At 44.6% G+C, this 22,771-nt stretch overlaps 1 protein-coding gene across 1 annotated transcript; it reads right to left on the reverse strand.

The window, feature by feature from the left end:
* Window positions 1-2,124: 2,124 nt before the first annotated feature.
* On the reverse strand, window positions 2,125-21,024 carry si:ch211-195b13.1 (STKc_SGK domain-containing protein). The gene is made up of 13 exons (XM_038796496.1): window positions 20,802-21,024; window positions 19,890-19,965; window positions 19,094-19,166; window positions 18,964-19,007; window positions 18,478-18,535; window positions 17,627-17,710; window positions 17,056-17,187; window positions 15,984-16,096; window positions 14,231-14,354; window positions 12,337-12,432; window positions 10,262-10,417; window positions 9,474-9,563; window positions 2,125-4,539 (listed from the first exon to the last, which is right to left on the reverse strand). The coding sequence occupies exons 1-13, from the start codon at window positions 20,869-20,871 to the stop codon at window positions 4,369-4,371; spliced, it is 1,287 nt and encodes a 428-aa protein (XP_038652424.1). The 5' UTR covers window positions 20,872-21,024; the 3' UTR covers window positions 2,125-4,368.
* Window positions 21,025-22,771: the final 1,747 nt, after the last annotated feature.

Genomic DNA, 22,771 nt, shown 5'->3' on the forward strand with positions numbered 1-22,771 from the left:
TTCTCCTTTGTTTTTTGTTTCCACCGTGGGAGGGTTTGTTTTATTGGATGCATATATTGACAGGTGGGCCGTTGTTTGGGGTGGTGGAAGGATGAGATTGTTGTTATTGTTAAGGGGATTGATTTTGTATTTGTTAAAAAAAGACGACATGGTAAAACTAGCCACCTCCCTAGAAGTAGCGTTTCAGAGCCTCAACCCCTTACCCTTACCCCCGCCTGCTCCTGGTGTCGACCCTCCCCCGCTCTTTACGAACCTCATCCCCGACTGTGAACCCGTCGACACCAGGAGCAGGCGGTACAGTATCCAGGACAGGACTTTTATCAAGTCCGAGGCTCTTGAGGGAGGAGGAGCGTAACAGCCACCTTGAGGGAGGGGATTATCGAGGCCAGTAATAGCCCCTGGAGAGCCCAGGTGGTGGTCGTCAGGACTGGGGAGAAGAACCGGATGGTTGTAGACTACAGCCAGACCATAAACCGGTACACGCTCCTCGAGGCATACCGCCTCCCCCGGATAGCGGACATGGTGAATCAGATTGAACACTACCGGGTGTTCTCCACGGTAGATCTGAAGTCCACATACCACCAGCTCCCAATCCGCCCAGAGGACCGCCTCTACACTTCCTCCGGGTCCCCTTCGGTGTCACCTACGGGGTCTCGGTCTTTCAAAGAGCGATGGACCAAATGGTGAACCAATACGGGCTGCGGGCCACATTTCGTACTTGGACAACATCACCATTTGCGGCCACGACCACAACGCCAACCTTCAGTTTCTCCAAACCGCCCAATCCCTCAACCTTGCTTATAACAAGGAGAAATGCATTTTCCGCACAACCTGACTAGCCATCCTCAGCTATGTCGTGGAAAATGGAGTCTTTAGGCCCAACCCCAACTGTATGCACCCCCTCCTGCAACTACCCCAAGCACGCGAGAGAGAGCGATAGGAGAGAGGAGCAGGTAATCGCAGATTCCCCCCAAATCATGCTGGGTACCACCTTCAAAAAGGTGGAGGCGGGACAGGGGCACACTGACGGTCGGGAGCTTCTACTGGCAACACTGGACGAGCTGACGCAAAAGTGGAAACTAGCAAAAGGACAGGAACTGAGACACCTCCAAATAAAATACATCCTCCGCAGAGACAGTAGGGTATCCCGGGGCCCCAGAAACCACACTCCCAGATCACCTGATAGGCACAAGCAGCGAGAAGGGTGGGGGAAAATATACAGACAGTGCTCTAACACCAGTGGACGAGACCAGACAGAAATGGGAGTTCGAACTGAGGACAGAGGTAGTATGGGGACTCTGGAGCAAAGCACTGAGCAGGGCGAGCTCCACCTCCTCCTGAGCAAGACTAAGCCTAATGCAGCTCAAAGAGCACAGAGCACACCTGACCAGAACCCGAATGAGCAGGTTCTTCCCGGAGGTGGAGGGCAAATGTGAATGGTGGCAGAGGGGCCCGACCAACCCCACCCACATATTTTGGGCTCGTCCCAAACTTGCTGGGTTCTGGGCAGCCTTTTCCAAGGCAATGTCAAAGGTTGTGGGGGTGAGGGTGAACCCATGCCCAATAGCGGCAATCTTTGGGGTATTGGAGCAGCCAGAGCTACACATGAGGAAGGGAGCCAACGCCCTCGCTTTCACTTCTCTAAATCACACGCCGGAGAATCCTGCTCGGCTGCCAATTGGCAGCACCACCCACAGCTGCAGACTGGCTCGCTGACCTCTCGGAACTTCTCCACTTGAAGATTAAGTATGCCATCCAAGGGTCAGAGGAAGGCTCCAGAACCTGTTCGAGGCCAGCAACGAGGAGTAACCCAATAAGATTTTTTATTTTTTTTAAAAAACACCAAGATAGAAGAGGAACCAAAAGGGGTGGGGCGGAAGAAATGAAGAATGTGGGGTGACAAGAGACTGGGTGGGGGGGGGGGGTCTACCCTCCCCTTTTTTCTGGAAAATAAAAGAAAAAAGTCAAAGATAGGGGTTCCACTCAATGAACATGCAACTGATATGTGATCATCAGCTACACATCATTCACCTGTGCCCGATACTCTAGCAGTGTGCAAGTCACCTTCATCCTGGCAAAAAAAAGCCTCACCCCACAAAGGGAGAAAAGAAACAAAAGCTAATCTTTGCTGTAATAAGCATTCAGTTTATTGGTGCTCTGAAAAGTTCTCAATTATAAACCATTACATTAAAATTAGAAATGTTGCAATTAGAAGTCAAAACATTGATACAGATGGCCTCATCTTGTATCATATATATATGCAGTTATCTAGATCTCCAAATTTTACATATGTACATACACAACTCATAAGTCATGCACAGGCTTTCACTCATGTTTCTTCATATTAAATTCTTAGGCAGGTTCTCACAAACCCATGTGCACAAAAACTAACCTCAATACACTCAATAACCTCAGGGAGGGTGAGGAAAAGTTCACTTGTGTCCTGAAAATTGCAGACTTTCACGGTGAATGATTTCTACACAGGTCAACTCATCCCCATTAATTGGCACTCCAATACCAGACTCACTTAAGCACACTGGAGCCAATATGCCATGGGGAAATTGGCTGCAACATTTTAAACATGGAGTGATATTTTAATTCAAACAGTTCCCATTGCGAATATTTCAGCATGGCATTATATAGCTCTTTCCAAAAGTGACTGGGTGTTTGTATACAGTTCCAAAAATCACTATACGTCACCATCACATATCATAGAAGCTCTGGTGACAACACTTTTAGATCACATCGATCCAGCAATAGCATTGAAGCCTGTTAAGCCTCACGAGGCAAGTCCAGAACTTGGCTGTCAAATTTAGTACTCCTCGGATTTATAAAAATATATTGCAGTCTCAAAGATATGTACCACAACCATTGTTCTGTCTCACCTCATTTACAAGGATCGTCTTTTGTTTACAACATATAAATAAAAGAAAAATTAAATAGGATCTTCCAAATATGAAAGAAATATCAGTACAGCAGTTATTTAACCCTTGGGGTATTCCATACTCCAACTTCCAAATTGCAATGTCATCAGTCAGTGGCACACCAGCAGTCTGGGCTAGCATCACCGCCACGACACCAGCACATCCCACAAGGATGGTCCTTTCTTTTCTTTCCACCTCTTTCTCCCCCCCCCCCCCCCCCCCCTCACATACACACAAATTTAATGAAGATCTCTTCCTTTAGTCACCCTGCCCACCCCCATTCCCAGAAATTCAATACTGGGGACTCAACTAGCTTTCCTTTCCTACCAAAATCGTTTCCTCTTCCTACAGGCAAATTTTAAAACCTAACCCAGTTATTATTTTATTGCCTCTTTCTTTAGGCTTGGTGTTGCCCTGCTGACCCTACTTCCAGGCTTCTTGGACTTGAGCAGAAATTCATGATTGGTGTACAGATACATTGTTGTATTGAGAAATCTGGAGAATAATGAATAATTTAGTTCACAATATTCATCTAAAAGAACTAGAACTCGATAGTTAGTATTTCTGCAATGGGTCAGATTAACAGGTAATAGTAATTGCTGTTCAACCAGCACCTTGAAACACAGTTACTCTTCAAAACGAAGAAACAAAAGCAAGGTCTTTGGTCCATACAACACCGACAACATTTTCCATGTCTGTCTGTCATAAACAGCAAGATACATTCACACAAAAAAATACAAAAGTCTTACGTCTGTTGGTATAAAATTCAAATTGCAAATGGTCCTGATTGCACTTGCTCATTACGCACTTCATTAAAGACTTTAGACGGTAATAATTAATCAGTTCTGGTGTGGACTGTAGCATATTTTTCTGCCAACTGAGGACAAGCTTGTGGATTGGACAAAAGTGGGTAATGTTCTTTTTCTTAAAAAATCTTCTGGCAAATGGTAGTGGCACTTCCTTCTCAAACAGAGTATGAACAGGTTTTCACTGTTTTAAAACTAAAAACCTGGAGCTAGTGATTCAGTTGCAATGTAGAATTTTGTTAGGATGATGTTTGGCACACTTTGCTGCTGGGATGGAGTTGACCTATCACGAGTCACTCTGAAGTAAGTGCCTTAGCAGTGATATATTTCAGGTGGACAGTCATCCACGAGACCCCCTCTTGCATAGAATGGGCAAACTGAAGGGACATTGTGAATGTGCACAGAATTCAAACATTGTCATATTAGAGCAGAGTCAAATGGGATCCTTTCACTGATTAGGTTGATGAATAGTGGCATCTGAAATAGGAAGACATTCACTTTTACAGAGAATTTCTCTTCAACCAGAGACGGAGAGGACAACTCTCATGCAGCAAGGTGCACAATGGGCAGGACAGAGGGTTTTTACCTCATCTGTTCTTTGCTATTTAAATACAGGGCAGAATAGTCCACCTAATTTATTATAGGCAGGTATCATCTACAGGAGGAACATAGGAGAATCCAAGGAAAGCTTCGGCTGCCTCACGGGCACTCGCAGTAATCAGAAAATCTTCAGGCGAACTTGCAATAGAAGTTGGAACTGGTTGCTGGGTAAACTCTGGGTCGAAATGTTGCAAATCTGTGGGTCCGGACTATGAAAGACAAAATAAATATAGAAACTATCAAGATGGAATTTTGCCACAATAAAATATTTTGCAATGAAGCACCATGCACCAATATATTCATATGGAATTCTGTTGATGGCGGCAATTTTACTTTGACGTTACACATTAGAAAGTCTAACGTTGAAAATGGAAAAATATACCCGAGAAAATCATGAATCTGGGCCGCAGAGACAGAAAGATTAAAGCCATGAACCATCTACACAGGCAAGCAAGAGATGCATTATTTATCCAGGCAATAGCTAATACCAAGGATACGGAATTGATGATTGAGTGTAACAATCCAGAATACCATCAAGGGAGAATTAGCCCACACATAATGCAGGCAATGAGGGTATTGACGCTTGCTGGATAGCTGGCAGGAGCTCCACACTGCATCTTGGGAATGCCTGCCACATCAAGTGCCAATCAGGCACTTAAACCAGGGCAGCAGCAGGAATTCCATGGGATCAAGTCCCATCTATGAGCTGGCAGTCAATCGGGGCCAACAACTCTTCAACTTCTCAGTAGCACCACCAGGGACGTGGTGGCTGCTGCCAGTAATGCACCCACCCAAGACCCAGCATCACAGAAGGAACACATGAGTGATGGCAGGAGGATCTCTGCAGACCCCTGTCTCCCAATGTTGGGAGTCTCAGGAACTGAGCCTTTGAATAAAAATGACATCCCAGCCGGGTGCCTGCAATTCAGGCTCCAAGCATGTCGAGTCGCACTGCCCACTGTTGAGTGAACACCAGCAGCAGCAGGAGGAGACCTTTCAGTGAGCTTCATTTTCCAATAATGGACTCCAATCGCCGGTAGGGCAGAAAGGCCACCCATGAACCTCCCCACTACGGACTCAAATTGGGGCAGAGGGTAGAAGAAAGTAGTAGGGGATCCACCTAGCACCCTCAAACCCGATTAAATACCCCACCACCAAACCTGGCATGGAGGTGGACATTAAAATTTAGTTTCACAGTAGATGCTCTGTTTGACTGTACAGAAATTGTTTTTTGGTATGGAGCAATAAAAGTCCACTGAAAACATCCACTGCATTTCTGGAATGCATTCCTGGTACATTCCACCCCATTTATAATAGGTGTTCACATGAATGCAATTTGATGGTCAGTATAACAGGGTAGCACTGACAGTGCTCTACTTGTGTAGCTACCAAAGCCAGAAACTATCATGAAAAATACTGGAACTCCTTGCAAATGAGAAAATGGTTCTTTCATTAATAATCCTGACATTGTCAGAATGTCCCGGCTAATGGGCAGCACGGTGGCACTGTGGTTAGCACTGCTACTCACGGCACTGACAACCAGAGTTTGATCCTAGCCTCGGTCTGTGGAGTTTACACATTCTCCCAGTGTCTGCGTGGGTCTCAACCCCACAACCCAAAGATGTGCAGAGTAGGTGGATTGGCCATGCTAAATTGACCCTTAATTGGAAAAGATGTTTCTCTTTGGCGAGGTTGTGGATTTCTCGTCATGAATAAAACAGCCTTCAAAACACTACAATCAGCAATGTTAAAAATTGGCATTCATGCGAATGGATAATGATCACCGTCACATCATTTTAAAAACACTAGTTTTAAAATAGTGGGAACTCTGCATCCAATGCCCAGAACTAAGAAGAAGCAGTCTTTTCAAAGAATATTCAAACTTCACTACAGTGACACCCTGCACTATCAGTGTTTTGCACATTTAAATTTGTGCCATTCATTGTGATAACAGAGCCATAGACATCTAAAGCACAGAAAAAGCCTTACTCGGCCCATTTCATATGCTCCTGTCAAAATCCCCCCCCCCCCCCCCCCCCCCCACCCACATCCCCCCCCCCCCATCCCCCCATCCCCCCCCCCCCCCCCCATCTCCTCTGCTGCAAAGAAAACAACCCAAGTCTATCTGATCTCAGAGCCAAAACTCGCCAGGCCAGGCAACATCCTGGTCAACCTCCTCTGCACCCTTTCTGGTCATATCACATCCGTGCTATAATGTGGATTTCAGGACTGCACACAATACTCATCTAGGCCCTTTCTGTTCAAGGGAGGGAGGCAAAAGACAGGAAATTATAGGCCGGTTAGTCTGACTGACTTGGTCATTGGTAAGAATTTAGAGTCCATTATTACAGATGAGATCGCGGAGTACTTGGAAGTGCATGATAAAACAGGACTGAGTTAGCATGGCTTAGTCATGGGGAGGTCATACCTGACAAATCTGTTTAAGAATTCTTTTGAGGACGTAACAAGGCAGTTAGACAAGGGAGAACCAGTGGACATGATTTATTTAGATTTCCAGAAGGCCTTTGACAAGGTGCCACATCGGAGACTTTGGAAGGAAGAATGGAGGCACAGATTATTTTCTAAATGGGGAAATGCTTTGGAAATCAGAAGAACAAAAAGGGACTTGGGAGTCCTTATTCAGGAGTCTCCCAAGGTTAATGTGCAGGTTCAGTTAGCATTCAGTTTGAGAGAGCTGGAATACAAGACCAGGGATGTACTTCTGAGACTGTATAACACTCTGATCAGAGCAGACCCCATTTGGAGTATTGTGAGCAGTTTTGGGCCCTGTATCCAAGGAAGGATGTTGACGTTCACAAGAATGATCCCTGGAGTGAAAAGCTTGTCTTATGAGGAACGGCCGAGGACTCTGGGTCTGTAACTAGAACCAGAGGACACCACGTCAGACTAAAGGGATGATCCTTTAAAACAGAGGTGAGGAGGAATTTCTTCAGCCAGAGGGTGGTGAATCTGTGGAACTCCTTGCCGCAGAAAGCTGTGGAGGCCAAATCACCGAGTGTCTTTGAGACAGATAGATTAGGTTCTTGATTAATATGGGGATAAGGGGTTATGGGAGAAGGCCGGAAATGGGGGGGGGGGGGGGGGGGAGGAATGAGAAAAATTATCAACCATGATTGAATGGTGTAGCAGACTTGATGAGCCAAGTGGCCTAATTCTGCTCCTATGTCTTCTGGTCTAGCTGTGGCCTAATTAACATTTTACAGTTCAAGTATACCCTTCCTGCTCTTCAACCCTATACTGGCAAGTATTAAAGGTAAGTATTCCATCTGCCTTCTTTACCACTGTATCCACCTGCTCTGCTAACTTAAGATACTGGTATACATTCACACCAATATCCCTCCGACACTCTTGTGCTTCCCGGGGTGACGCCATTCACCATGTATTTCCTTATTTTGTTTGTTCTGCCCAAGCGCATCTCCTCAGTGGGTGAATCTGCTTCACTGTGTAACCCATCAGAAAATCGCATAAAACCCAATATCATTAACTTACAGCAAACATGCTGTATTCAGTATAACCAAAATAAATAACCATACAATATGCTTACCAAAAAGCAAATGCGGCGAGTCGTAAAGGCTGCCGTGAAACTGGCCGTGTTTCACGGCAGCCTCCGCGCCCCCTCCCGGGACCAGATTCTCCCCCCCGGGCGGGGCTAGCAGCGGGGCCCCGTGAAGCACGGCATCGTGGGCTTAGCGACCGTCGCCAAGTCCGCGCACAATGACGTCAGCCGTGCATGCGCAGATGACGTAATCACGCAGACACGTCAAAACCCACGCATGCGCGGGCCATCATGCCCCTCAGCCGCCCCGCAGACTGATCCTGCGGGGCGGCGGAAGAACAAATAGTGCGCGGGTATCGGACCTGCTATCGGTGCCCACCGATCGCAGGCCCATGCCACGGCCGTGGTGCGGCTGTGCCAATCATAGAACATAGAACAGTACAGCACAGGCCCTTCGGCCCTCGATGTTGTGCCAAGCAATGATCACCCTGCTCAAACCCACGTATCCACTCTATACCCGTAACCCAACAACTCCCCCCTTAACCTTACTATTAGGACACTACGGGCAATTTAGCATGGCCAATCCACCTAACCTGCACATCTTTGGACTGTGGGAGGAAACCGGAGCACCCGGAGGAAACCCACGCACACATGGTGCCATGGTTGTCCGGGACGGGCACTTTGCGGCCGTTTTCACGAACGCTGAAAGCAGGTGTGATCGCGGCCGTGAAAACGGCCGTAAACTCTGCGGTATTCGGGCCATCAGCCTGCGGAGAATCGCTGTTCGCCGTAAAAAACGGCGAGCATCGATTCGTGTCGGGGGCAGCCGGGGGGGGGGGGGGGGGGGGGGGGGGGGGGGGGGATAGCGGGAGCCCGTGAAATATGATGGGAAGGCCCTCCCGCTATTCTCCGACCCGTCGTGGGCAGCAGAGAATCACGCCCAAAGTCTCACTAAGTAACTTGTGCTAAGTGTTAGTGACTAGATTCTGGATGCATTTGCCAAGATAATTGCATTATAAGATGTGAGCAGCTGAATCAAACCGCTTGATTTAGGCCAACATCAGCAAGAGGCTTTTTAAAATGGACAAGTACAATTAACAAGGTGTAAACAATTAATCAAAAACTCTGCAGGGCCTTTAACTGGAATTCGGCAGGACAATGTGTCAACATTGGATAGTAATGGATTAGACCTGCCCATCAGTCCTACTCTCTTCGACATCCACATCCCTCACCAATCCCAACCCCCGTAACAACACTTGCTGTTTAAGTTCAGACATTAAAAAAAATCATTTTGGGGAGAGCTGGTAATGACTATGAAAGTTTGTCACATTTGAAAGATCGGGAGAAGATTAATTGGACACAACAGCAGCCACATTCCAAGAACCAGCCCTTTGTGAACTGTACAGTCAAATCCATTAGTGGAACAGAGTCTCGTGTTAAGAGGAATTATCCATGTGAATGAGGGGAACAGTGTAATGAACAAGAGAAATGTTGTGCCAAGTGTTTTAATAACTACTGGAGAAAAGCATCGAGAAACAAGGGAAGTAAAAAGCTGAATTATCTCCCCCCCCCCCCCACCCCAACCCCCAGTCAAATATTTTCCAAAATTACAGCGATTCTACTCACCACTGTGGGAACAAAAGGAGGGGCGATTTTCTTAGCCATAAGATCATCCCAGTTAATTGGTGAAAAGAAAGAATGGAACTTCAACTCCAACTGTGGAAGGAAATAAAAGCACAATTACAAAATGTTACCCATGAATCACAGTTTATCCTGTCAATAGCTGGGCAATTGGTTTTGGTTGTGTGATGCTCTGCAGGTCTTTACTCTCCGCTCATTCACAAGTAGATGATAACAATAACAACTTGTCACAACTCAAATTATCTGTGAAAAGCCCCGAGTTGCCAAATTCCAGCACCTGTTCGGGGAGGCCGGTACGGGAATTGAACCTGTGCCACTGGCATTGTTCTGCATTGCAAGCCAGCTATATAGCCCACTGTGCTAAACCAGCCCCTAGTTGAATCCTTGGACGAGATGCTGCCGAATGCTTGGCAGTTACAGAACCATAATCGCAGAAAAAATAAAGAGGCAATGCCTTCAGCAAAGTAGGGGAGCATGGCATAAATAAGCTGGCAAGCTAAATATATAATAGAAACTCCAGTGTATGAATGTTGCAATAGAAACTTGCACAGTAACACCATGGGTAGAGTAGTGGCTTAAAATGGGAATGATTTGTCACATAATTAGGAGTAGGCAACCAAGTAAAGTGGGGAATACAATTTCTGTCACCGGTAGAGATACATGTTAGCATAGTGTAACTAATTGCGTAAATGTTGCCTTGCATCGGAATGGTGTTATGAAATGGTTTGGAGTTAAAGTTTATCAAGACAGAATCCTGCCTTTGATATACTTACAAAGTCATTCTTGGCCCCCAGTCGCTGCACTCTGTCTTTTTGAAGCAGACCCTCTAAGAGTTCCTGGGCAGAATTTGAAACATATGGTTTGAGCTGCAGTGGCCTGTTCAGGATGTTGTTGTACATTTCTGCTGTGTTTCGGCTGTAAAATGGGGGCTGCAAGAGAAAGGATTGGTTTCGAACCCAGTGTGCATGCAGATTCACAACCAGCTTTGGAAACCAAAGCATCAAAGAAAACAAAACATGGATTTGGGTAGGCAGCATCAATTTTTTTTGTTTTAAAACAAAGGAATGTTTTACTCTCCTAATGTAATCTTATAAAATCTAATGCAATGCAGCTATTCTGCCTGTACCCTTATATGAATCAGGAGCAGGCCACTCCTGATTCGCCAAGATCACAGCAGATCTGATTGGAACCCCAACTACACATTCCTGCCTACCCCCGATAACCTTTCACTCTTCACCCCCTTGTTAATTTGGAATCGAACGCTTCCTTAAAAATATTTAAAGGTTCTGCTTCCGGCACCCTTTTGAGGAAGAGTTCTAAAGATTTATGATCCTCAAAACAAAACGCCTAGTCATTCTTAAAATAAGGGGTTGCCTGATGAAAAAAAGAGGAAACATCCTTTCCACATTCATCGTGAAGACTCCTCAGGATCGTGCATGTTTCAATACAATCACCTTACTACTCTAAACTCTAGCAGATACAAGCCTAGCTCGTCCAACCGTTCCTCCTTAAAATATCAACTTTGAAACACTGGCCTTGATCTACCCAATAACCCCAGCATTCACTTTATGGACTGAGTCTACTGTACATGTTCCCTTGTTACTCCACCATCAGTGGTGTCGTCTTCAGTCACCACAACCCCAGACTCTGGGTCTCTCTTCACAAACCTCCTTGCCTTACCACCACTTTCCTGATCTTTAAAAACCTCCCAAGAACCAGTTTGCTTAACCACTCACACTGGGCAGCACGGTGGCACCATGGTCAGCTCTGCTGCCTCAGCATCGGGGACCCAGGTTCAATCCTACCCTCAGGGTCACTGTCTGTGAGGAGTTTGCACAATTTTCCCCAAGTCTGTGTGGGTCTCACCCCCACAGCCCAAAGAGATGTGCAGGGTAGGTGGATTGGTCACACTAATTGCCCCCAATTGGAAAAATAATTGGGTACTTTAATTTATTTTAAAAACATTCTCATCCTGCTCAACTCCTCTGTAAAAAAGTATTTTGGTATATTTTATCTATCCAATTTGAGCTGTCCATGGACATCTATTTTTAATACCAAGGGACTCAAAATAGTAGAGCACAAACTAGATTGATTTTTGGTAGGTATTTTAGGTTTTTGCTTCATGATAGCATTCCCATGGGGCAGCACGGTGGCCTAGTGGTTAGCACAACCGCCTGACGGCACTGAGGTCCCAGGTTCGATCCTGGCTCACTGTCTGTGTGGAGTTTGCACATTCTCCCCGTGTCTGCGTGGGTTTCGCCCCCACAACCCAAAAATGTGCAGAGTAAGTGGATTGGCCACGCTAAATTGCCCCTTAATTGGAAAAAAATAATTGGGTAATCTAAATTTATAAAAAAAAAATGATAGCATTCCCACAGAGGTAAAAGGTGAAGGGGCCAAATAATACAAACAGTTTTAAATACTTGATTGGATGCCTTTCCAGAGTGCTGATGGCTGATCCCCATGATAAAGGGGATCATGGTTGCAGCCGGCCAAAGAGTGGGAGACTACCTGTTATTCGCCACAGCGTGCTTGGTATATTTTATGCCCATCCGATAAGGCACGCAGGCCCATGGTTTACCTTTCCATCTGAAAGTTGGTATTAGACAGAAATACTCCCTCAGAATTTTAGTGATTTACCAGCTTAGATTACGTGCTCATATCTCTGAAATTGGGCTTAAGCCCATGCACAGCTGGCTTAAAAGGAGAGTGTTACCACTAATCAAAGCACCTTTTTCCTTGTTGGAATTCAGGATTCTGAAAGGAATTTTTAAAAATTCATCACTGCATAGCAAATATATCAAAGTCCATTTGGTCTTTGGCATGATCAGTTACATGATTTACCTACCAATCCATACAGCATTTCATACAGCACAGATCCTAGGCACCACCAATCAACTGTTCGATCATAGGCTTGCTTCTCTAACACTTCTGGGGCCAAATACTGAAAGACAAACATTTATATTAGATACATTTGCAAGATGTAGTGTGCTGCATTTATGTTAAGTGCTTCATCGCATGTCATTTTGATTTGAGGAAAATTGAGATGTACTCATTGCCCCGACATCAGGTGGTGGATTAGTTTACAATACACATTGATCGTCCCCGATTTTTATGATACATATTGCTGTCAGTGATGCATTCCTATCCCAGCGCATGCTCTTCAACAACATGCAACTCAGGCACAAGCCCTGACTCCACTTCCAACAGTCAGGAATTCCCACAGAGTATACGTGGTAATTAGCTAGAGTCCATGGGGGCCTATAGATATCTCTCTGTTTTTATTATTCATTTACAGGACGTGGTCATTGCTGGCTCAGACAGCATTAATTACTCTTGAGCAGGTAGTGGACCTCTGCAGTCTGTGATGTAGGTACATTCAGTGCTGTTAGGGAAGGAGTTCCAGGATTTTGACCCAGTGACAATGAAGGAACAGCAATATATTTCCAAGTCAGGATGATATGTGACTTTGGATGGGAACTTGCTGGTGGTGTCCCCATGTGGCTGCGGCCCTGGTCTCTCTAGATGAGAATAGTTGGTAGTTTGGAAGGCACTGCCCAAGGAGCTTTGGTGAATTCCTGCAGTGCATCTTGTAGATGGTAAAAAGCTGCTACTGTTCAGTGGTGGAGTGCAAGTAGAAGGGGTGCCAATTAAGTGGGCAGTCATGTTCTGGATGGTGTCAGGCTTCCTCAATATGGATTGTTGGAGCTGCACTCACCCAGGGAGTAAAGTGTATTCCATCACAAGACTTGTTCTTCGGCTTTGGGGAGTCAGGAAGAGAGTTACTCACGGCAGGAGTCCTAGCCTCCAACTTGTTCTTGTAGCTACAGCATTTATATGACTAGTCCAGTTCAGTTTCTGTTCTATGGTAACCCCCAGGATGTTGCTAGTAGCGATTCAGCGATGGTCACAATGTCAAGGTATGATGGTTAGATTCTCTCTTTTATGGAGATAGTCATTGTCTGGCACTTGTGTGGGGCAACTGTTACTTGCCACCCCATTTTAGAGAGAGATCATAGTTTATATAATCAGAGGGCACCACTCTACATCAAGCATGGGCCAAATACCTCCATATTGAAGGCAGGCATGCATGAACTACCATTGCTGGCACAGGGATTGAATGAGTCATTGACATTGTAGCTGTCTAAGCTGAACAGCCCCTACGAGCATCTTTCACATTTGAGTCAAAAGCTCCAGAACACATAGGCTCTCTAACTCAGCCCACAGAGGGGTTCTCAGTTAATTGTCGATTATTTCATGGACGTTGGCTCCCATCAGGCAAACTGGAAAGAAAGGCTGTTCTATCTGGTTGCTACACAACTTTGTGAACATAGGACTTCCCATTTTTGTTGTTTGTAGTGGAGTGTCAAGTAAGAATGGGGGATTTCTATCAAGGTGGGATCACCCGATTGTCTTTGCAAAGACTTTTAATGTAATCTCTCCCAAAACTACAGCAGATGAAGAAGTCAACAACTCCCTGCCCCAACATAGCATCATGGGAGAAATGAAGACATTTCTGTGCTGTGGAGAAGGTTCTCCATTAAACAGATATCCAAATCTGTAATGCAGGGCGCACGGGGTGGTCTGGTGCAACATTTACAAAGACAGATAGAGGGCATCTTCCCCACAGGACTTTGTACATAACTGGTGTCCTCAGGGATTAATGCAGCAAAGCATGTCATCGAGGATACTGTCGCCAAACCTTCAATGCCACATAATCAGAAGGAGGTTCCGGCATTTACCTCTGGGGTACCACAAAACGTGGAGGTGGTCCCATTTGGTTCCACTCCTTCTTTGCACAAGCCAAAGTCCGTTAGCACAATGTGACCCTGAGAGTCCAGGAGGATATTTTCAGGCTTTAAGTCTCTGCATGAAAAGAAAAATACATGTTTAGTATCTTACAACAACAGTTTGTATGTAATGAGATACAATTAAAGCAGACACTAGTATGGCTAGTTGATGGGAGTGGAAAATCTAAGTCAGGACATCATGGGGATAAAACAACCTTTGTTTATATAGTAAGAAGTCTTACAACACCAGGTTAGAGTCCAACAGGTTTGTTCAAATCACTAGCTTTCAGAGCACTGCTCCTTGCTCAGGCAAGACTTCTTACTGTGCTCACCCCAGTCCAATGCTGGCAGCCACATCTTTGTTTATATAGCACTTTTAAATAGGAGTAAAACGACTCACGTTGACCATTGGCAGCAGAAAGGACTGAACATGCAAGGCAGTACATTTTAAATAACAGATGCTCCTGCAAGTTAAACTGCAGCAGAAGATAGGTGGCACAGTTTCAAACTAAGGGGGGCACATGGTGCAGTGGTCAGCACTGCAGCCTACAGCGCTGAGGACCCAGGTTTGAATCCCGGCCCTGGGTCACTGTCCATGTGGAGTTTGCACATTCGCCCCAGTGTCTGCGTGGGTTTCACCCCGATGCACAATCAATGGACACGAAACGCAGATAAAGTCCGAACAATAGGCTTTAATACGCAAGAAATGACCCGGCAGCAGATGTACAGAATAATGGCTGGCTGCCGTGGAACACGGGCTCTTATACCCAGCCTCGTAGGCGGAGCTACCTTCCTCACAGCCAATTGGCTGAGAGGCAAATGACATACCTGGGCCAATGGGCAGCGTGTTCTCTGCACCAATGGCAGGTCACACTCCCAGGTATGGTAATACCCCTAGTCATACTACGACAACCCCCACCACCCAAAGATGTGTAGGTTAGGTGGTTTGACTACACTAAATTGCCCCTTAATTTGGAAATAAAAAGAATTGGGTGCTCTAAATTTGAAAAAAAAAAGGATTTTTTCCCTGCACCCTCCCCATTCACAGAGGAATGCAAGGAGCAGACTGGGTGTTAAAACCAATGTTGCTGATGGAGCAGGTTTGGTGCAAATTGCCCAATTCTGTGAAGGGGAGGGAGCATCATAAATCCATGTTGAACGGATCTGAATGACTCTCTTCCTCCAAATTCATCTTGTGATCCATCTTGTGTGCGGAGTCTGCACGTCCTCCCAGTGTGTGCGTGGGTTTCCTCCGGGTGCTCCGGTTTCCTCCCACAGTCCAAAGATGTGCGGGTTAGGTGGATTGGCCATGCTAAATTGCCCGTAGCGTCCTAAAAAGTAAGGTTAAAGGAGGGGGGGTTGTTGGGTTACGGTATAGGGTGGATATGTGGGTTTGAGTAGGGTGATCATTGCTCGGCACAACATCAAGGGCCGAAGGGCCTGTTCTGTGCTATGGTTCAAACTACCAATACGACTTAAAAACTGAAACCTTTAAACTCGTTCACTTTGGAGGCGGATTCGAAAATTTGTATGTAATATAATCTCTTTTCCATTGTATAATGTGGCCTGCATGCACCCTCACACTTGTATGCATTTTAGGATTAGCCGTTTCTTACAGCTAACTAATCACAAGTATTGTTATGGATGTACAATCACTCAGAGCCTTTGTGTAAACTGACAGTGTTGGCTGCTTTTAGTCACATACCTGTAAACAATGTGCAGGGCATGGAGGTAGCCTAGTGCACTGGCAATCTCTGCAGCATAGAATCTTGCTCTGGGCTCCAGGAACACATGCTCACGCTGAAGGTGGTAGAACAACTGAAGAACACCAAAAAAAAAAAGGAAAAAAAGGTTTCATCTTCCAAACATTTACCATGATTGGCTACTTTTGCTACAGTGGTTCGAATGGGTCAGTAATCATGCCAGTATTTTATAATGGCATCCCACAGATTTTCAATTGCACTGGAATTATAAGAATAAATATTTAGATTTGAATAAGCATATTTTGTTTCCCAAATCAACTTTTTCCTCATCCCTTCCCTCTGCTACACTCAAAGGAGGTCACCAATAGTTACCCAAATAACCATTCCACCTGTGACTCTAAGCAATAGGTTATCCCCAAGGATAACCTCATACGATCACCATACTTTAGAAAATATTTACTTCTGGCTGAAGCAGACAGGTTTGCCTGTTCCTAATGGAGCACTGTTGCAAAAACTGAGCCTGCCCACTGTTCTGACTGAAATCTGCTAACAGAGATTGGGAAGAAAGGGAACGTTTCTTCACAAAACTATGCAGTGCTCAAATCGGAAAATTGAGCAAAGCGCAAATGCCTGCTTCAAACGAAACAGAATATTTACTGGCCAAAGCAAGGATTTTGAAATGGTTCAACAAGTACACACTCAGATGCTATCTAGTTTAAAGTTGCGCACTATCACATCCAGCGTCAACACAAAAACGTTTGACTCTAACAACAGAAAAATGTTTATCAATGGTTAAGATGCCATCCACAGAGGAAATTACAGTAACTGGAATCTGGCTGCTGGAAATTCCCAAAAACTCAGGAGTTGTCAGTTAGACAGCTGGGCAATGACACCAGTTGCAACCAATGGCTTAGACCAAGTTAGTATGTTATCAGACATCAAAACCTGGGATTTCAACCTGTATCATTGTATTGGTTATTCCTCCAATTCACAGGAATTAGGCGAGTGGGATACCAAGGACTATTTTGGATGGTACTAAAGTTAACATGAAAGACTTTTGTAAAAGCTACTTACTTCACCGCCATTCACATAATCCAGGACAAAGTAGAGTTTGTCTGTAGTTTGAAAGGAGTAGTGGAGCCCTACTAGGAAAGGGTGCTTCATATTTTTCAGGAGGACACTGCGCTCAGCCATGATATGTTTTTGCTGAGAAGAAAAAACAACATTTAGCCAGATTTTGAAACAGTACATAGAATTCCAATAGATACTTGGGACAAGAACTACCAAGGTTTCTGCTTATCTCAGTTGCACTGTTTTAACAGTGGGAATTTCAACGAGACATGTCAGCCACACCCAAGGAACAGGTCTCAGACATTCTTTCAATAGCCACCAGGGAACATGCATTGTAGCTTCATCGCCCTCAAAGCTGAGACCTCACTACTGTTGCTTACCTCATTTAAAATTGAGGAACAGAGCACGAAATAAAAGTTTCACTCTTGTCATTCTATGGTGATCAAACCTTGTAGGTTTATTCTAAAACACCTTCACCCAGAAAAGGGGGCGGTTTCTGTAGCAGATCCCTACCACCCCTCATGTTTATTTGTTGCTTCGACCTCATTCGAAATGATGAAATTGCAAAGCTCACCTCTTTCTTCTTCAGAATCATCTTCTTCTGCAAAACCTTTACCGCAAAATATTTCTCAGTTTCTTTGTGCTTGGCAAGAAGTACCTAGAATCAATGATGTGTACATTCTTAAATTGCACTTGATTATATTTACACAAACAATGTCTTTCTATGACAATGCTTTAATCTGCCTACTGTTAAGTGCAAATTCAAATGACTGAAACTCAGCAAATTAACATTAATGGTGGTTTATCAACTGTATCTGTTGACATTGGTAAATCTGGCAAACTGAATTTTGCTCTGGTCATGAGAATGTTGCTTTAAGAAATGTTTGGCTGCTCATGTTACTGCAGTGATGTCAGAGTGTGTGGGTGGAACGGAGCTCTGGCTCTGCTTTTTAGTTTCACTTTGAGAAAAGCTTGGGTGTGTCTGTGCTTTTTTGGTTTTGTTTTCAGTGTTGGAGCTGAAGCCAGACAAAACAGCTGTTCTCTCTGCCATAAAAAGACTGTCTCTTGATCATTTGGTAAATTCAGAATTATTAATGTTCCGAGTAGGGACTTTACCCATGTGCTTCTGTTAAAGGTTATGTTTTTTGTAAGTCTTCTGGATGTTAAAAGGACAGCGTACTCATTACTTAGTGTTGTATTTGAATTAATGGTTGCGGAGATGTTCACGGTTTGTTTTAACAAGGTTAACTTGAGTTCATAGAATAAACATTGTTTTGCTTTAAAATATACTTTTCCATTTCTGTTGTACCACACCTGTAGAGTGGGCCGTGTGTTCCCCATACCACAATCTGTTAAAAGTTGTGGGTCAGGTGAACTCCATGGTCACTTTGGGGTTCTCTGCACCCTGGCCTATAACACACTAACCTTTCCAAAGCTGCCTTTTCCAATTATTCGAAGATAGTCAAAGTCTGAAGGCTTCAAACTATATTGATGAAAAAAAAATAATTTTAGAAGCAGGAAGAATCAATATTAGATACAATCTTATCCTTCATATAAAAGGACTTCATGCTGGCAAAATCCCCCCAAACGACAGTCACCAACAGCCAGGTATGGTATTTGATGGAGGAATATATTAACGACACCACAAGCTCCAGTTCCGCCCTTAAATTATCCCATCACATCATCAATGTCCTGAACCCTTAAACAGGAATTTTACCTCCCCATCAAAGATACACACCTCTGACAATGCCACACTCCTTTGGGGTATGGTCAATCTAGATTCTGAGCTCAAATTCAGGAGTTGGATTTGAAGCTATTACCTTTTGATCTTTATGAAAATGTGTACTAGCTGAGCCAATTCAAGTTAACGAACATAATTTTTCAACACATATCAAAATTGTTCTCTCTTACCTGCAAGATGTAGAAAGGTCAAATTCTTCAGAACCAAGACTTGTCTGCAGCAAAATAAAGTGCTAATTGTTAAATTTGCAATTCAGATGACATGACGGTACTTCAAAAAAAAGGTAAGGCAGTTACTCACTCTGTAGTTACAATAAGCTTCTGTTTCATCTGGCTGGTTTTGGTCCATTTGTAAGAAAACACAGACATCTGGGCTGAAAATATATGGAGTAATTATTTGATTTAATCCAAAACATAATAGGACCCATTAATAACCAAGCATAACTAACCAAAATATTTTATATCAAATGCAAAACAAGAGGCCTTCATGCAAACAAACAATACTGACAAATTCTGTTTCAAGTTTGGTTTTTGGGTCAATTCAAAGTAACCACCTAGGGGTGGTGCTATTTCTCAACCTCTAGTTTCTCCGATTCAATATGTTCAAAAGAAACTGCATTAAGCATGGCCAAAACACCAAACTTATTAATTTGATTTAACAGTTCACTCCGTTTTATTGCATGCTCCAAGATTAACATGTTAAAAACTTACATTCATAGCAGTTTTCACAATCTCGATCCCAAAGTGCTTTGCAGCCAACAGAATCATTTGAAGTGCAGGCATTGTTGCAAAGGAGCCAATTTGCACACACAAAGCTCCCACAAATAACGGGGCGATAATGACCAAATAATCTGTTGTGATGTTGACACCAGGACAAATGTTGGCCAGGAAATCAGGGAAAAAACTCCCCTACTCTTCTTTGAAAAAAATGCCATGAGGTTGGTTACTCATGCCTGCCTGAAGAGGGCATGTGAGGCCCTCATTCACAAGACAGGCCACATCAACTACTTAAACCTAGTCTTAACTATGAACAGTGAGCAACGTAAGGATTTCATGCTTAACAATGATCTGAAATTATAACTAATAAAACCACTTACTGCTGACAAATCTGTGGATTGGAGACCAACTTTTGTATGAAGTCATTCAAGCCAATTTTACGTTGCTTTATAAAAGCTGGAAAAGATTCAAAATGTTCATTAAACTCAACATGAAACAAGCTTATATTCTTCCAATGTTTTTAAAATATTAAACTTCAACACCACCCTGCTGAGGTTGTCATTTAGGCTATAAAGCCTAGGGTATAGAGAAAGGAATGTTCATTACACACTTACGCAAATAAATATGCCAATTCATTTCATTCAGAGTCCTGGAGGATCTACAACACATTCCAGTCAAGTCACATGCAGTTTTAGACTTAACCAGTGTGATTAAAATTTAATCCACAAATTATAATGCATTTGCTTAAAAGTAATCATCAATTTTGAGGCAGGACCTGACCAACTAATGTCTCAGGACACTTCCACCCTCATTCATTGTCACTCTCTTGTTCAATAAGAAATCTCATTCAAACCTGAAGTGGTCAGTTCTGTCAGTTTCTGATTCTATGCTCAACCCAGCATGATCAAGCGGCAAGTGTTGCGTGGACTCCCTGTCACTAGTACCTTTATTTAAACACTGCCGTGCACTTATTTCATAGAATTTACAGTGCAGAAGGAGGCCATTCAGCCCATCAAGTCTGCACCAACACTTGGGAAGAGCATTATCCCCATTATCCCCATAACCCAGTAGCCCCACATAACCTTTTTTTGGACACTAATGGCAATTAGAACAGGCAATCCACCAGCTTTGGACTGTGGAAGGTAACTGGAACACCCAGTGGAAACCCAGACACCGGGAGAACATGCATACTCCACACAGTCACCCAAACCAGGAATGAATGTGGACCCTGGAGCAGTGAAGCAACTGTGCTAACCACTATGTTACCGTGCTACCCCCAACGTGTAACGTACCAGTTAGGAACACTACGATGCCTCTCATTTTGGAATAGGTAAAATCGCTTGCGGTTTCAGTCACGGCCATGTTAGTATCAATCCACAGGAAGCAGTCGAGCCAGCCGGAATGGAATTGGAATGGGATGTCTTGTCCGGAATTAATCCCTTTCAAACTGGCACCAGGCAGCCAACCTCTTATAACCTGGAAGCGGCGGACTGAACACGGTGCCGGTCCGGAGTACCCTTCTTATACCCACACGCATATCGCGCCGCTTCCCCTCCCGCCCCCTTTAATGCGTCACAATCGTTACTCTGGCAACCGTGCTCTGTAACGTTGGATGGGGCGGGGAGGGGAAACCCCCGCCCAGTCGACTCAGCCGATTGGTCGCTCGCCTGTATTGGATACATGGCGTTCGAATCTCCGCCCTGGGAGATGTCAATCAAACCGCCCGGGACATTGCTGCTGTTGGGCTGGCGCCGGGGCAGAATTACCAGGGAGGAGAGGATCTTCCATCCAGCGCTACCCGGCCCCAGGGAACAACGAGGCCTTGAGTGCCTGAAGTTTATCATAGTTTTCAAACTGAGTTGCAAGGAAATCAGGCCTTGCAGTGATGTCGTTAACCGGTTCTCTGCCATGCCCACATTTTGCTGGCACATTAAAACCTGCAGATTCCGAGAGTCTGAAACAGTACCAGAAAATACCGGGAACACTGCTGGAAGCCTCGAAAGGCTCACAGGTTGTTCGGACCGGTGCATTTTCTTTTCCAACACACTGTCTGCTTCCAGGGTTTACTTCACATTGTTTTCTAGCAATCTTTTATCAGGGCTGTTTGTGTTTTCGCAAAACGTGCGAGGCACATCATGCAAATGGCGCGCCCATTTCCAGGCGCAGATGTTTTGAACAGATATGGAGATCTTTCAAAGATGGGTCACGTTCATCGTTTTACCAAAAAAAAGCTTGGCAAGGTTCAGAATGAAGACGGTTCCTGAAGCAAACTCCTGAAAATCGAATCGAAAGCAGCACGGTCTGCACCAATAGAAAAAGATCGCGGGAAGCATTCAATATTAATGAAATATAATTGGAATAAGGGATGTTATTAGCACTGAGTGCAGATCTCCCCTGGTTTAATCAGTTTTTTTTTTCCTAGACTGGTTTAATTCATCGGAAAGTTAAGGTTGCTCAAATCAAATGTCCTGTAATCTGCAGAAGCATCCGGTTGATGCTGCGGTTGTGCTAACATCACAGACCCACTTGCATAATGTTGCATGTTAGAACAAGAACATCGTAATGGAAATCAATAGAACGGTACAGAGCGGAGGCAATTCGGTCCATCCAGCTGTGCCAACTCTGAAAGAGATTGCAAATTAATTTCTCCCGCCCCCACAGCCCTGCATAATGTCCTTGAGGCCCCGTTTCTTTAGAAAAAATCCCGGTGATGTTCGGTATTTGCATTTCCCAACTTCAAAACTTGCGGGCAAAGTTCATATATGCGTTGGCAGCGGTTTCTAGTCAGACATCTCGAGGATGGAAATGTACTGAGGGGTTGAGTCATCCATAAAATAATCTATTGAAGGTCAAATCCTAGTTTAGCCGGAAGAAGATTATAGGTCCGTTAAGGAGCCAATGTTTGCCTGGAATGTGCATGATTGATTCCGTCTGCATTGTCATGGTTTTTAAACAAGTGCTAAAATCAACCCAGTTAGCACCACCAACACAAGATCAGCGCCACACCCTGCTCTACATTTCACAAAAAATATGGGGCGCGATTCTCTGGACTCACAACGCGTCGGAGAATAGCGGGCGGCGCAAATTTTTACGGCCACGCTGGTCCGACGCCCTCCCGCTATTCTCCCCCCCCCCCCCCCCCCACCCGCGGCCGCCCCCCAACACGATTCTCCCCTGGCCGATGGGCCAATTTCCAAGGCCTTTACGGCAGTTTTTACGAACTAAAAACACACCTGCTCTCACCGTTCATGGAAACGGCCGC

The sequence above is a fragment of the Scyliorhinus canicula genome, chromosome 1, assembly GCF_902713615.1.
Source record: "Scyliorhinus canicula chromosome 1, sScyCan1.1, whole genome shotgun sequence".
Classification (NCBI taxonomy): domain Eukaryota; kingdom Metazoa; phylum Chordata; class Chondrichthyes; order Carcharhiniformes; family Scyliorhinidae; genus Scyliorhinus; species Scyliorhinus canicula.